The sequence below is a fragment of the Mixophyes fleayi genome, chromosome 4, assembly GCF_038048845.1.
Source record: "Mixophyes fleayi isolate aMixFle1 chromosome 4, aMixFle1.hap1, whole genome shotgun sequence".
In the NCBI taxonomy this organism is placed as follows: domain Eukaryota; kingdom Metazoa; phylum Chordata; class Amphibia; order Anura; family Limnodynastidae; genus Mixophyes; species Mixophyes fleayi.
This window is the reverse complement of record NC_134405.1, coordinates 209,953,091-209,965,651: the sequence shown is the minus strand read 5'-3', so window position 1 is coordinate 209,965,651 and position 12,561 is coordinate 209,953,091. Positions and strand designations below refer to the sequence as shown.

Genomic DNA, 12,561 nt, shown 5'->3' with positions numbered 1-12,561 from the left:
ATCCAGACTCTCTCTCCAACTACTGCCCTATTTCTCTCCTCCCCTTTACCTCCAAAATACTTGAGAGATTAGTGTACAAACGCCTATCTCACATTCTCTCCTCTCATTTCATTCTCGACTCTTTGCAATCAGGCTTCCGCCCCCAATATTCCACTGAAAATACTCTCACAAAAGTGACCAATGATCTACTGACTGCAAAATCTACTGGTAATTTCTCCATACCCATTCTCCTAAACCTCTCTGCTGCTTTTGATACTGTTGATCATCCTCTTCTCCTACACACCCTTCACTCCATAGGCCTTCGAGACACAGTCCTTTCCTGGTTCTCTTCCTACCTATCGAACCGCTCCTTTAGTGTTTCTACCTCTGGCACTTTCTCACCTCAACAACCCACTATCTGTTGGGGTCCCACAAGACTCTGTACTTGGCCCTGCACTTTTTTCATTATACACCTCTTCTCTTGGGGCACTAATTCGCTCATTCGTCCTCCAGTACCACCTCTATGCTGATGACACTCAAATCTATATCTCTTCCCCTGACCTCTCTCCTTCTGTACTATCTTGTGTAACCAACTGTCTTTCTGCTATCTCCACATGGATGTCCCAACACTTCCTAAAGCTCAACATGTCCAAATAAGAGCTTATTATCTTCCCTCGTGCCATAGTCACCACCTGCCCTCAAATCTCCCTCACTGTCAATGCCACCACAATTTTCTTAGTCACCCAAGCCCGCTGCCTTGGTGTCACACTTGACTCCGCCCTCTGCTTTATGCCTCATATCCAGACTCTGTCACAGTCCTGTCGACTCCACCTTAAAAACATTGGCAGAATACGCCTTTTTCTTACTCAACATGCTACCAAAACTCTTATCCATTAACTCATAATCTACCGTCTTGACTATTGCAACCTCCTGCTATCTGGCATTCCTAATACCCATTTATCCACACTTCAATCCATCCTAAATGCTGCTGCAAGACTGATCTTCCTCTCTCACCGCTCCACATCTGCAGCACCACTTTGCAAGTTCCTACACTGGTCTCCTTTGTCCTCCAGAATCAAATTAAAATTACTCACCCTTACCTGTAAAGCCTTCAACAACACCATCCATGCATACACTTCAAATCTCCTATCAAAATACGCTCCCTCCCGGCCTCTTAGATCTACCTCTGACCTGCTCCTTGTCTCGTCTCTGATATCCACCTCTCACTCCCGCCTACAAGACTTGACCCGTGCTGCTCCCCACTTATGGAATACCCTACCACGCTCAATCAGACTTTCCCACAGCCTTAAAATCTTTAGATGCTCTTTGAAAATCAATCTCTTTTTTAGAGGTGACCTTATCCTCGATAACACGATTCACACTAATGCACCCTCACAACTATCCCAATCTTCAATCTGAGTCACACTCGCTCCTCTTGTTTCAGCTGTGCCCTCTTCCCATTAGATTGTAAGCTCTCTAATGAGCAGGGTCCTCCATACCCTTTGTTTTCATGTTTTCTTTTATTTTGTCTGCCTTGTCTGTTCTTGTTTTACTTATGTCCTGTTTTATGTATGTCCTTGTCTTCCCTAATGTACGGCGCTGCAGAGCACTGTGGCACCTTGCAAATCTACGATAATAATAACCTCAATAGTCATCACTTCTTATATTTACCCCTTCTACATAATCTCAAATTTTAGTCTGGTCAAGCTAGTTATCCTTTTAATGATTGGCAGAGGAGGGGCATTTCTTACATCAAGTCAACTGTCATTACAACTTCACAAACATCCCTTACGATATATCAGGTTGCAGATAAATTTGATTTACCATCCACAATATTTTTCAGGTGCAACATTATGTACATACTGTGTTGGATTCTTTATCCCCTGTTGATTGTAGAAATGACCTTGACTTGCTGCTGGATATGCCCCTCCCTGGTAGAAAGTGGTTATATCAACACATTACAGACTATTGAGGAGATCTTTTGACTTTGTTAAGGTACGTTCGGGATTATCCCATTGGTTTCCTCACATCTCTAGATTGAATTCTTAAGACATTATCCTATTCTCTTCTTACTCTTTAATCTAGTGTGTATAGGGAAATGTTTTATAACATTTTTCATTGGGGGTACCTGTCTCCACACCTTAGGTTTATTATAGGGCTTACTGAGCCTAGTGGATGCCCTAAGTGTCATATGAATGATACTCGCATTGGTGGTTCAGTGGTAGAATTCTCGCCTGCCATGCAGCAGGCCCGGATTTGATTCCCGGCCAATGCAGCAAAACTTTGGGCAGCACGGTGGCGTAGTGGTTAGCACTTCTGCCTCACAGCACTGCGGTCATGAGTTCAATTCCCAACCATGGCCTTATCTGTGTGGAGTTTGTATGTTCTCCCTGTGTTTGTATGGGTTTCCTCCCAAACTCCAAAGACATACTGGTAGGTTAATTGGCTGCTAACAAAAATTCACCCTAGTCTGTGTGTGTGTGTGTGTCTGTGTGCGTGTGTGTGTGTGTGTGTGTGTTAGGGAATTTAGACTGTAAGCTTCAATGGGGCAGGGACTGATGTGAGTGAGTTCTATGTACAGTATAATTTATAAATATAATATTATAAATAAATGCTGATGATGATGATGATACTTCTTTTTATCATTGTAGGTGGGAGTGTGCTTGTATTAAATGATTCTGGCAGTAGGTGCACAAATATGCATCTGATACCTTATTTAATTTCGTTCCTCCTTTGAATCCGGAGTGGGACGTTTTAAGTATAACCCCCGAGTTTTTTTAAATTATTATTGGTTGTATCTGCTAGGAAAAGAATCGTACAGGTATGAACTCAGTAATCCCCACTGACATTATCTGTATTTAAAATTGAATTAGATTATCTTTTTTGGATGGACTTGATTGAGTTTTAACTGGTTAAAGGAAAATGAATTAAGGATTTTTTCCAACTTTGGGAAAGCTATATTGTTTCTTCACCTAGTTTTATAAAAATACAAATCCAGTCTGTATCTTGGTATTAAACTAGACTTTTTGTGGATGACCACCCTATTGTTTTTGAGGGTGATTAATTTCACCAATAGTATTTTTAACCTAGTCTCCCTGTTGTAATCTAGGCTCCCACCAATGAGATTTTTGGATCTTGACTGTATGATCTTGGAGTTATTAGGAGATGTTAGTAGATGTTTTCTGATTTCTGTCTTCTTTCATTTGGTAGCATATATAATGTGCCCATCCTTATCAGGGCCCCGATTTAGGAGCACCTTTGTTTTGCAAGTCTTTAATGTGTATACAATCATATTTCAATTTGCTGCTACTGTTTAGAACTGACGTTATCATTTTGTACTGCCTGTTTTATTATATATATATATATATATATATATATATATATATATATATATATATAATATATATATATATATATATATATATATATATATATATATATATATATATATATGGTGCTCTACATGAAAAGCCTGTAACCTTTGTAAAATTTTGCCTCCATGAAAATAAAAAATAAATAAAAAAAGAATAGGTAATGTCTTTCGGCATATTTCTGATGGATGCCTCCGACCCCGAATCCAGGCTAGCGCAACTGGGACAGAAGCATTGGGGTTGATTTAATGATCAGTTATGGTAAAGGATGGGAGAAAGAAGGAAGTTTGAAGTATGCAAGTGGACACACTAGAAACTGCCCTATAGCCAAATGCATATTGCTGGTCACGTTGGCTTTGTCATGCCCCTTCAAACTATTGTCTCTGGTTTCTCATCCCTTCATCTTATCCTTAATTATGTTCCCTTATTTCTTTGTGATAAGCATGGGTTACATTTGTTGTATATTACCAGCTGTTCTATTGTTTATATTCATTCATCATACACTTCACATTTCATTATAGTTTCTTTTTCTATTTTTAAAATGTCCTTTTACATAATTCAAAACATTATATTTGACAAAATTAATGATAACATTTTGTGATAAAAAAAGAAAGGCAAAGTATAATACAGGTTAAAGGTCGTGGTTTACATTTGTATTGTCCCAGTAGCAGTAGTTACAGGTACAGAAATATAGTGTTATACATTCAGCAGTTTTATTTGCAAGGATCAGCTTAAGAGTTTAGCACTTCACCTAATCTATCAGTACTCTTTTAGTATATCATGTATGAACTTTGCATCCTCATTTACAGAGTTTACTATTCATGCTGCTATGGTTACCTAGGAAACTGTAAGCAAATTATTTGGATGTATTTATTTATTTTTAAATAAATCCCTTCTCAGCCATATTTGTCCCCAGGACCCTCACCTTCTACAGGGCAATCACACCATTAGTACACTGCTTCCACCATTCTACAAACACTTAGAGAACATTATTTCTGAGTGTGTCCTCAGTCAGTATCAGGGAAACTAATGGGAAGAAACACATAGCGTATTATATAGTACTATTATTACTACTTTCATTTAGTGATATATTGAAAAGTAAAGTTCTACATTATAACATCTTGACATGTTTTCCTACCTAGGGGGGTATAAAAGCTGTAATCTGGACAGATGCATTCCAGATAGTAATTATGGTGGCAGGTTTCATAGCTGTCATCATAAGAGGTGTGGTGGTGCAAGGTGGAATCCAGACTATCATCAATGATTCCTATCATGGTGGGAGATTGAATTTTTGGGAGTAAGTATACTAACTTCTAGTATAGTTTATATCTTAATGTTGTAAAAATGTGTTTTATTACAGTGATCTGATCTCTTATCTGGAAACCTGTTATCCAGAAAGTTCTGAAAACCTAAAAGGAAAAGTTAATTATTACTGCTGCTTGGGGGTAATGTCATATATAACAACTTGATCACCGAGTGCCTACTGTTACAGGCACTGTGAGAAGCACTGCTAAACAAGTTAACTGGATGAGAATACCAGACACAGGGTGGGGGCAGATAAGGATCATTTTTAAATGTAGTTATATAAGTTTTTTATGGTCACAGTGGTCCAAATAACAGAAATTAAACTTTTTCCACAAAATCCAAAATCCCAAGCATTCCAAGCAATAGAAGATGCATGAATAGAAGATGAATAATTTTATATACAGCTGGACCAAGTTGCTATTGGGCCCTTTCTGCATTTTAGATGTACAGTATGCTCTGCATAGATATAGAATGTAAATTTGTAGTTTTGTCCAACAAAAGCTACTATGATCATTTTACTCTAAATTATTAGTAAACGGTACACTATATTTTTCAACAATACACTTATTTCCCTTTTACTATTGTGTTTTCTACATTACATTTTATTTAATATATAACATGTAAAATGTTTATGGTACATATAAAACATAATTCAATTCCAATTCAGCTATGGGCACCAATAAGTAGATTTCTTTGATGTTGTTATGTGCACGAGCAAATATCACAAATATAAAGCACACAGTGTGTTCTACATATCCCAAATTATTTAATCCTATACATGTTCCTTTTTATCTTACACAGCTTTGATCCTAATCCTCTACGGAGACACACATTTTGGACAATTATGATTGGTGGAACAGTTTTGTGGATGGGAATCTATGGGGTTAACCAGTCTCAAGTGCAAAGATACATAGCTTGTAAGACCAGATTTCAAGCAAAATTGTGAGTTGCTTTTGTTTAATTATCATGCATCTGGAAAATACATCATTGCCCTTGAGCCATTTAATGAATTCCTTTGTGCTATATAATTCATATCTAATAATAAAGGATAACAAGTTGGTTGAGTAGGTTAAGCTGAAAATATACCACACTTATGCTAATTTGAAAGATGCTTTCCTTAGTAAGAGATTGTGAAAAGTTCTGGTTACATAATGACATATAATTGTCCTCAGAGTTGAAAGGGTTTCTCTTATCCATGTCTAAAATATTAGTTAGCAATATTGTTATATATATATATATATATATATATATATATATATATATATATATATATATATACAAGTTAACCCGTGCATGATACTCATGCATTCTAGTCAAATCAAGCTACTTAAGGTCTTAAAAAGCTTCTTGTCATGCATTTGGGCCTAGCCCAGGCCTCCTTTAGGGGAAGAGCGTTACTTCCCGACGCAAGCGCCCTTTTTAATGTGTGTTCATGAGGTCAAATAATGTCAGTATACTAAATTTCAGGTCAATTGGATGAGCCTTTTCTGAAAAAATAGTTTTTTCCACACACATACACACACTAACACACGCCGCTACACATGTGTGTTCATGAGGTAAAATTAGAAAATAAAAATGAGTTTGAGCCCTCAACTCGTAAATTTAGCCTTTACTACCCCTCCCACGGGGGGAAGGGGGGATGATGGAAGTTAACTGACTTCACTATTCTATTTTTTTTGTCAAATAATGTCAGTATACCAAATTTCAGGTCAATTGGATGAGCCCTTTCTGAGGAAATAGTTTTTTCCACACACACACACTAACACACGCCGCTAGGCTTTTACTTTTATATATTAGATAATGCTAAGAATTTAGTAGGTCAGTGTATAACTCCGCCCAGCAGGTGGCACTGCAGCTTGTTTTGTTTTTTCCCACACACGCCGCTAGGCTTTTATATTATAGATATATATATATGGAGAAAATGGAGAGTTACCCATTTTTATTCCTTTGCAAATAAAAAATTTGCTCACGCTTCAAAGAGCTTTCTTAAACTCGCTGTATCTGAGCTGAGCACAGTCTCTTTCCAGACCGGGATATGTGGGGTATATGCTTTGAGTATTATTGACCTTCCACCTGGAGCAGTCTGTTTATATATGTATGACAATTATAGCACTGCTAATATAGCTAGTTCTGCAGATAGAGAACAAAAATCCACAGTAACAATTTACAGCCTTGTCTATAACAGAAGACACCTATAAGAGGGGGAGGGGGGGGTTACTCAGTGTAGAACTTACTGGTAGACTTGAAATCACCCTATACAGTGGGTTTTATATTCATCCTTTTAATAGAATAGTACAGTATACCCAATAGTGACAACAAGAAACAATATCACAATATTTCCTAACATCTACCTTTGACACCACTCAGGGTTAATTTAATAAAGGGACATTTGCTCTGGGTCTACTATTAGAGTAGCTAATAATGGAGCCTGTATTGCAGATAGCATTAACTAAGATCTCACAATACAAAGGTCAGATGAGAGGTCACTTTTTAAAGAGGGAAGTCTCCGTTTTCATGCTGCTAGACCAAAATAGTCCTTAGATTTTCATTATTAAGTAAAAAAATCTTAAGTCCTATACAACCATAAAGTTAGCCCAAATTCCAATTTTGAAACTATAACAAGTTTCAAACATGTATTTACAGCAGTGTTATCTCAAGACATAATCCAAGCAGACGTCTGAATAGCAAGTCTAGCTCAACATCTGAAACTATCTCAAGCTCAAACAAAGCTCTGATCCTTCTCCCAATTCTACAAACATACCCTCTCGCTATTTACTTTGTACCACTGGAAATCCAAATAAAATGGTTTTTAGTCTTGTACTGCTTGCTTCAGAAAATGTTGTTAGCTCTACATTTGGGATACAGTGGCAAATTACCCTTTATACGCAGCCACACTGTGAGGTAATTTCTGTCCCATTTCACTTATATTTTCTCTGTCATGATGTTTTTTGCCCCTCATGGCAGCAGGCCACAGACCAGCCCCCAAATTTTCTGGCAAATCCCGAGACACCCTCCCCTCCGTTCCAGGTCCCCGGCTGTCACTCTCTCACCACACAGGATTTCTTCACCTCATATCAGTCTTATGTTGCTAAGCAACTCTTCCTGGTGTGTCTCATCTTGGTCTTAATGATTGGCCATACATTCAGTCAAATTAGAATTCACCTCAGGGATCCGCCTATGGCCTTGTGCCTCTGTATAGACACAGACAATAATATTGGTGATGTATAATTAGAGCAAGGAGTAAATTATCACATTTATTTAATTCCCATGGGATAATAATATGTCAGAAGTTGTTATACTACTTTGCTTTTTATTTCTTAGGTCTCTGTACATTAACCTGATAGGATTATGGGTTATATTGACATGTGCTGTGCTCTCTGGTCTCATAATCTACTCAGTATATAAGGATTGTGACCCATGGACCTCAAAACTTGTGTCTGCTCCTGACCAGGTACTTGACTATGCTAAAATTTTCAAGAAACTTCATAGGAAGCATAGCTAGTAAGGTGCAGGCAATGTAGCTGCTATCCTAGTTGTGTACTGTTTCCTCACATGTGTAGGTACAATAGTCTACTATTTATCAAAGCTTCTAAAAAGTAAAAGTTGAGGTGTTGCCCATAGCAACAAATTATTTTGTATTTATCATGCATCTAGTACACTCTAGGAAGTGGTAGCTAGACTCTGATAGGTTGCTTTGGGCAACACTTATACTTTTCCTTTTTAGAAGGTTTGATATATCTACCCCTAATTCATGTTTTTTTATTGTCATTCCTTAAGCAATACATTTTACTTTTACTGTGGAAATGATAGCCACCTGAGAACATTTAGAATGTTGAATGATTAGAGATTCCTTTACTAAAAGCAATATATATACCTGAATTCATCAAAGAGCAATCTGACATCGTCACTCAGTGCTTATTTAGATAACTCTACCCCAATGTTATCATGCCAAGGGTTTATATACCCTTACAAAATTATTGACTTATGAAATACATTGTTCACCTTTAGGGCTAGATTTACTAAGCTGCTGGTTTGAAAAAGTGGGGATGTTGCCTATAGCAACCAATCAGATTCTAGCTTTCATTTATTTAGTGCTTTCTAGAAAATGACAGCTAGATTGGTTGCTATAGGCAACAGCCCCACTTTTTCAAACCCGCAGCTTAGTAAATCTAGCCCTTAGACTGTGTTGGAAAAAGATGACAAGTGCCATGCATGATAAAGCTAGCTTGCAAAACAGATGCAAATCAGTATTATTAGAGAAAGCAAAGACCAGCATTATGTTTACTGCTCACATATTACTGCAGCTTGTAAGTACATCAGCTAGATAATACACATCTGTTTCTCTTGAGTAACAACGTTAAGCTACTGTATAACTCATACTACAAGTTTCCGGGAGAGGGGGCGTGACTGGAGGGCAGGAGGGGGCGGGACGAGGTCAATCGCGTCATTTTGGCCGCGCCCCCCGCTAAACCGTAATTTGCGTCGCGGGGGCGGGGCCAAAATAACGCAATTGGCCTCGTCCCGCCCCCTCCCGCCCTCCAAAATGGTGTTTCAAATGACGTGATTCTCGGTGTGAGATTGGGATGCGGGAGAAATGCCAGGAGTCTCCCGGACTTTCCGGGAGAGTTGGCATGTATGGTATAACTATGTTACATATCTCTTTATCACACATATGAAAATCCTTAGTCAAGTGTAACTTTTGCCATGCAGTTAAGGCTGGGTACACACTACAGGTTTTTCACCCAATTATCATGCCAATCACACAATAAACGACTGTTAGGTCAGATATTGCATTAGTGTGTACGCTCCCACGATCATATTATATCACACGAAAGCACATCGCTTTGTTTTATTTTATAAGCATACTAAAAATCTCTATAAATGATAGAACTATGTTGTGCCGATTCTGAAGCGTGCATGTACTCACGACCAGCAGTGTAGGCAGATCTCCATAGAGTTTACAGAGTCACAATCTTATCAGCCGATGGTTATGACAGATGAAGAGCACAGATCTGAAGGTAAAACTTGTAAATTGTGTATGGTGTGTACACATGAATTGACATGCTGATTAGGACTGTCAGTCATTGGTAAAATCGTTCAAGATATTGCATTGGGAGAAATTTTCCGTAGTGTGTACCCAGCACAACTCTAACATCCTTATTTCAGGGAAAATACAAATTACAGAAGCTTACAATTCTTTTTTTTATTGTAATTCCCGTTTAGTTACACTGTACCATCATTATACATAATTCTGCTAAGGAAGTTGAGTGATACCAGTGAAGGAGATGTGTTCTAGTAATTTGTCTACACTTATTATCAGACTCAGTGACAATCACTGGATGTGTCTCTGAATCTGTCTGAGAACCAAAGGCGTGAGATATTAGTTGTACTCAACTAATGTCTATGTTTTCCTATAAGTAGCTGCCACTTACACTTTACATACTGCTACTCCTTTAAATGAAATACAATTAATGTTTAATAGAACTACTGCTGACAAAGCACAACTACATATGAGAACCACCAAACGTAATAATTATCTTTAAATTAGATGTACTTAGAGCATTTATGCTTCCATTCCCTATAACATCATTAATTTATTTAACTGTCCAAAATAAAAGGTATTTGTTATTTTATTGACTGTTTTAGTGAAGAGAACATTTGTGTGACTCATTATTAATTATTACAATATATTAGATTACTTCCAGGACAATATGAAAACCTGTCATGAATCTGTTGGTTCTTGATAAAATTAAAAAGAAATGTGTATAGCACCGATCATGCTCACTTTATATTGCAGTGACTGGCACATTATATCTTGATGCATATTTAAAATGACTGGTACAGTCGCTCATTGATATATATATATATAAACATGAAATTGGCATTATGATTCTGATGAGTCTCTTCTCAAGCTGTGCCTATTATATTATATTGTAACAGTTGTCTGATGACATAAAACTCTGCATGTTATTACAGCTCATGCCTTACTTAGTGCTGGATATACTCCAAAACTACCCAGGGGTGCCCGGCCTGTTTGTGGCCTGTGCTTACAGTGGCACTTTGAGGTAAGCAATCAACTGCTCATCACATGATGTTTATGTCTGTGTATATTAAGCTGCATGTCCCGGTCATTTTATGTTGTACTGTGGGTTGTTGTCACGTCCACTAGGGTATAAGAAATGCCCGTATAGTCTGCTCAAATTGGAACTACCTCCTAACGCGGAGTCTAACAGAGTGGGGGTTTTCACCAGAATCTTCCGCAAGGGTGTCTGGACTTCGCAGCTCCGTGACCGTAGGTTGCGATTCTCTTAGGAGGTAATGAGCGAAACTGTGATGAGGACCAATACTAAAACTATGAATATCATGAATGAGTAGGATCAGAAGGGCTGAGTCCATAGGAGGTTGGTCCCATTAGGGTCAGTGGAGTAAATACACTAGGTGCAATAGTCTGTAGAGCCCTATGCTGAATACTCAAGAGGCAGACAACGATGATCTGCGGGCTGGTATGTTGAAGGCTCAGGAGACAAGTGCAAGATGATCTGCAGAGCGTTTAACACAAGGATAGTGGAGTAGGCACAGAGGCTGTGAAGATCTGCAGACCAATATGCTGGAGACTCAGGACACAAGTAACGACCAGGAGCCAGGGTACAGGACGTCTGCAGGAGGAGAGACCTGAAGATCTGGCAACTTATACAGGTAAGAGGTGTGTTTAAATAGCGAACTCAGGCATCGGATTGGCTGGAAAGAATGAATGGGGAGACATGCCGGTTAGCGTATGTGCAGTTCACCTGACAAGATGGTGTCCCGCCAGGAGAGCCGCGGCGTCCATCCTGGAGAAGTGTAGCCACTAGGAACAAGTTGCGTAACAGCGGGGAGCCCGTCGATCAGCAGGTCTGATGTGTAACATTTTTGTACACAGTTATATACCACTAATGAAGCCCTGGCAGTATTTACAGTGTGTGTCACTCCAGGCCATTTGACAATAGGAGTACCTTGGACTTACTATGCAGCAAATGCTCTGCAACACGGTAAATGTATTGGCTAGTGAGAGACAACTGCACCATCTGTGTTCTAGCTATGATTATCATGTGCTTGAATACAGTGCACATCACTGGACTACATGAACATGTCAAGCAGATTGTGATGGTCAATTCTGTGAGGAGAGCATGCAGACTCCTACCAGTGGAAAGTCTTTAAAAGTGTGTTTACTGTTTCATGTATGTTCTATGTGTTGCCATCTTAATCACATTTAGTTATGTTGTGGTATACTCAGTTTAATTATTTGGGTAGTGGAATGGTATGTAAACATATATATATAATAAATATGCTTTAACAGTGTTTTTTAGTGTATATCATTAAGCTAATCTTTTTATGAAATCTTCAAATCTGACTCTATCTGTGTTGTGATCAATTTGCAGAAGCAGGTGTATTATCGTTTTTATTTTCCTTCCGCACGCCAAAAAACATACAAGTAAGTTAATTGGCTGATATCAAATTGACGCTAGTCTCTCTCTGTCTGTGTATGCGTATCTTAGGGAATTTAGACTTACCGTATTTGCCGGCGTATAAGATGACTTTTTTGACCTGAAAAACATGCCTCCAAGTGGGGGGGTCGTCTTATACGCCGGGTGCCAAACTCAGGGGTCTCAGGGGTGCCGCGGGCCAGCCATAAAAAAAACCCCAGAAACACTTACCAATCCGCGCGGCGCCGGGACCCAGCATCCTCCTCTCTCACGCAGCTGTCATATCAGTGACAGCTGCTGCGTGAGAGAGGAGGATGCTGGGTCCCGGCGCCGCGCGGATTGGTAAGTGTTTCTGGGTTTTTTTTTATGGCTGGGGCACGGCAGAGGGGGCAAAGTGAGAGAGGGAGAGAGGGACAGATGAGAGTGACAGGAGGGGGACAGAG

At 38.9% G+C, this 12,561-nt stretch overlaps 1 protein-coding gene across 2 annotated transcripts in view; it reads left to right on the top strand.

Moving 5' to 3' along the window:
- Nucleotides 1-12,561, top strand: part of LOC142152522 (sodium-coupled monocarboxylate transporter 1-like) — a 60,333-nt gene that overhangs the window by 14,078 nt on the left and 33,694 nt on the right. For both annotated transcript variants that reach the window (XM_075209247.1, XM_075209246.1), the window contains 4 exons: nt 4,493-4,647; nt 5,457-5,597; nt 7,977-8,106; nt 10,632-10,720. In XM_075209247.1, coding sequence (XP_075065348.1) covers nt 4,493-4,647; nt 5,457-5,597; nt 7,977-8,106; nt 10,632-10,720 — 515 coding nt within the window. The remainder of the gene's footprint in view (nt 1-4,492; nt 4,648-5,456; nt 5,598-7,976; nt 8,107-10,631; nt 10,721-12,561) is intronic.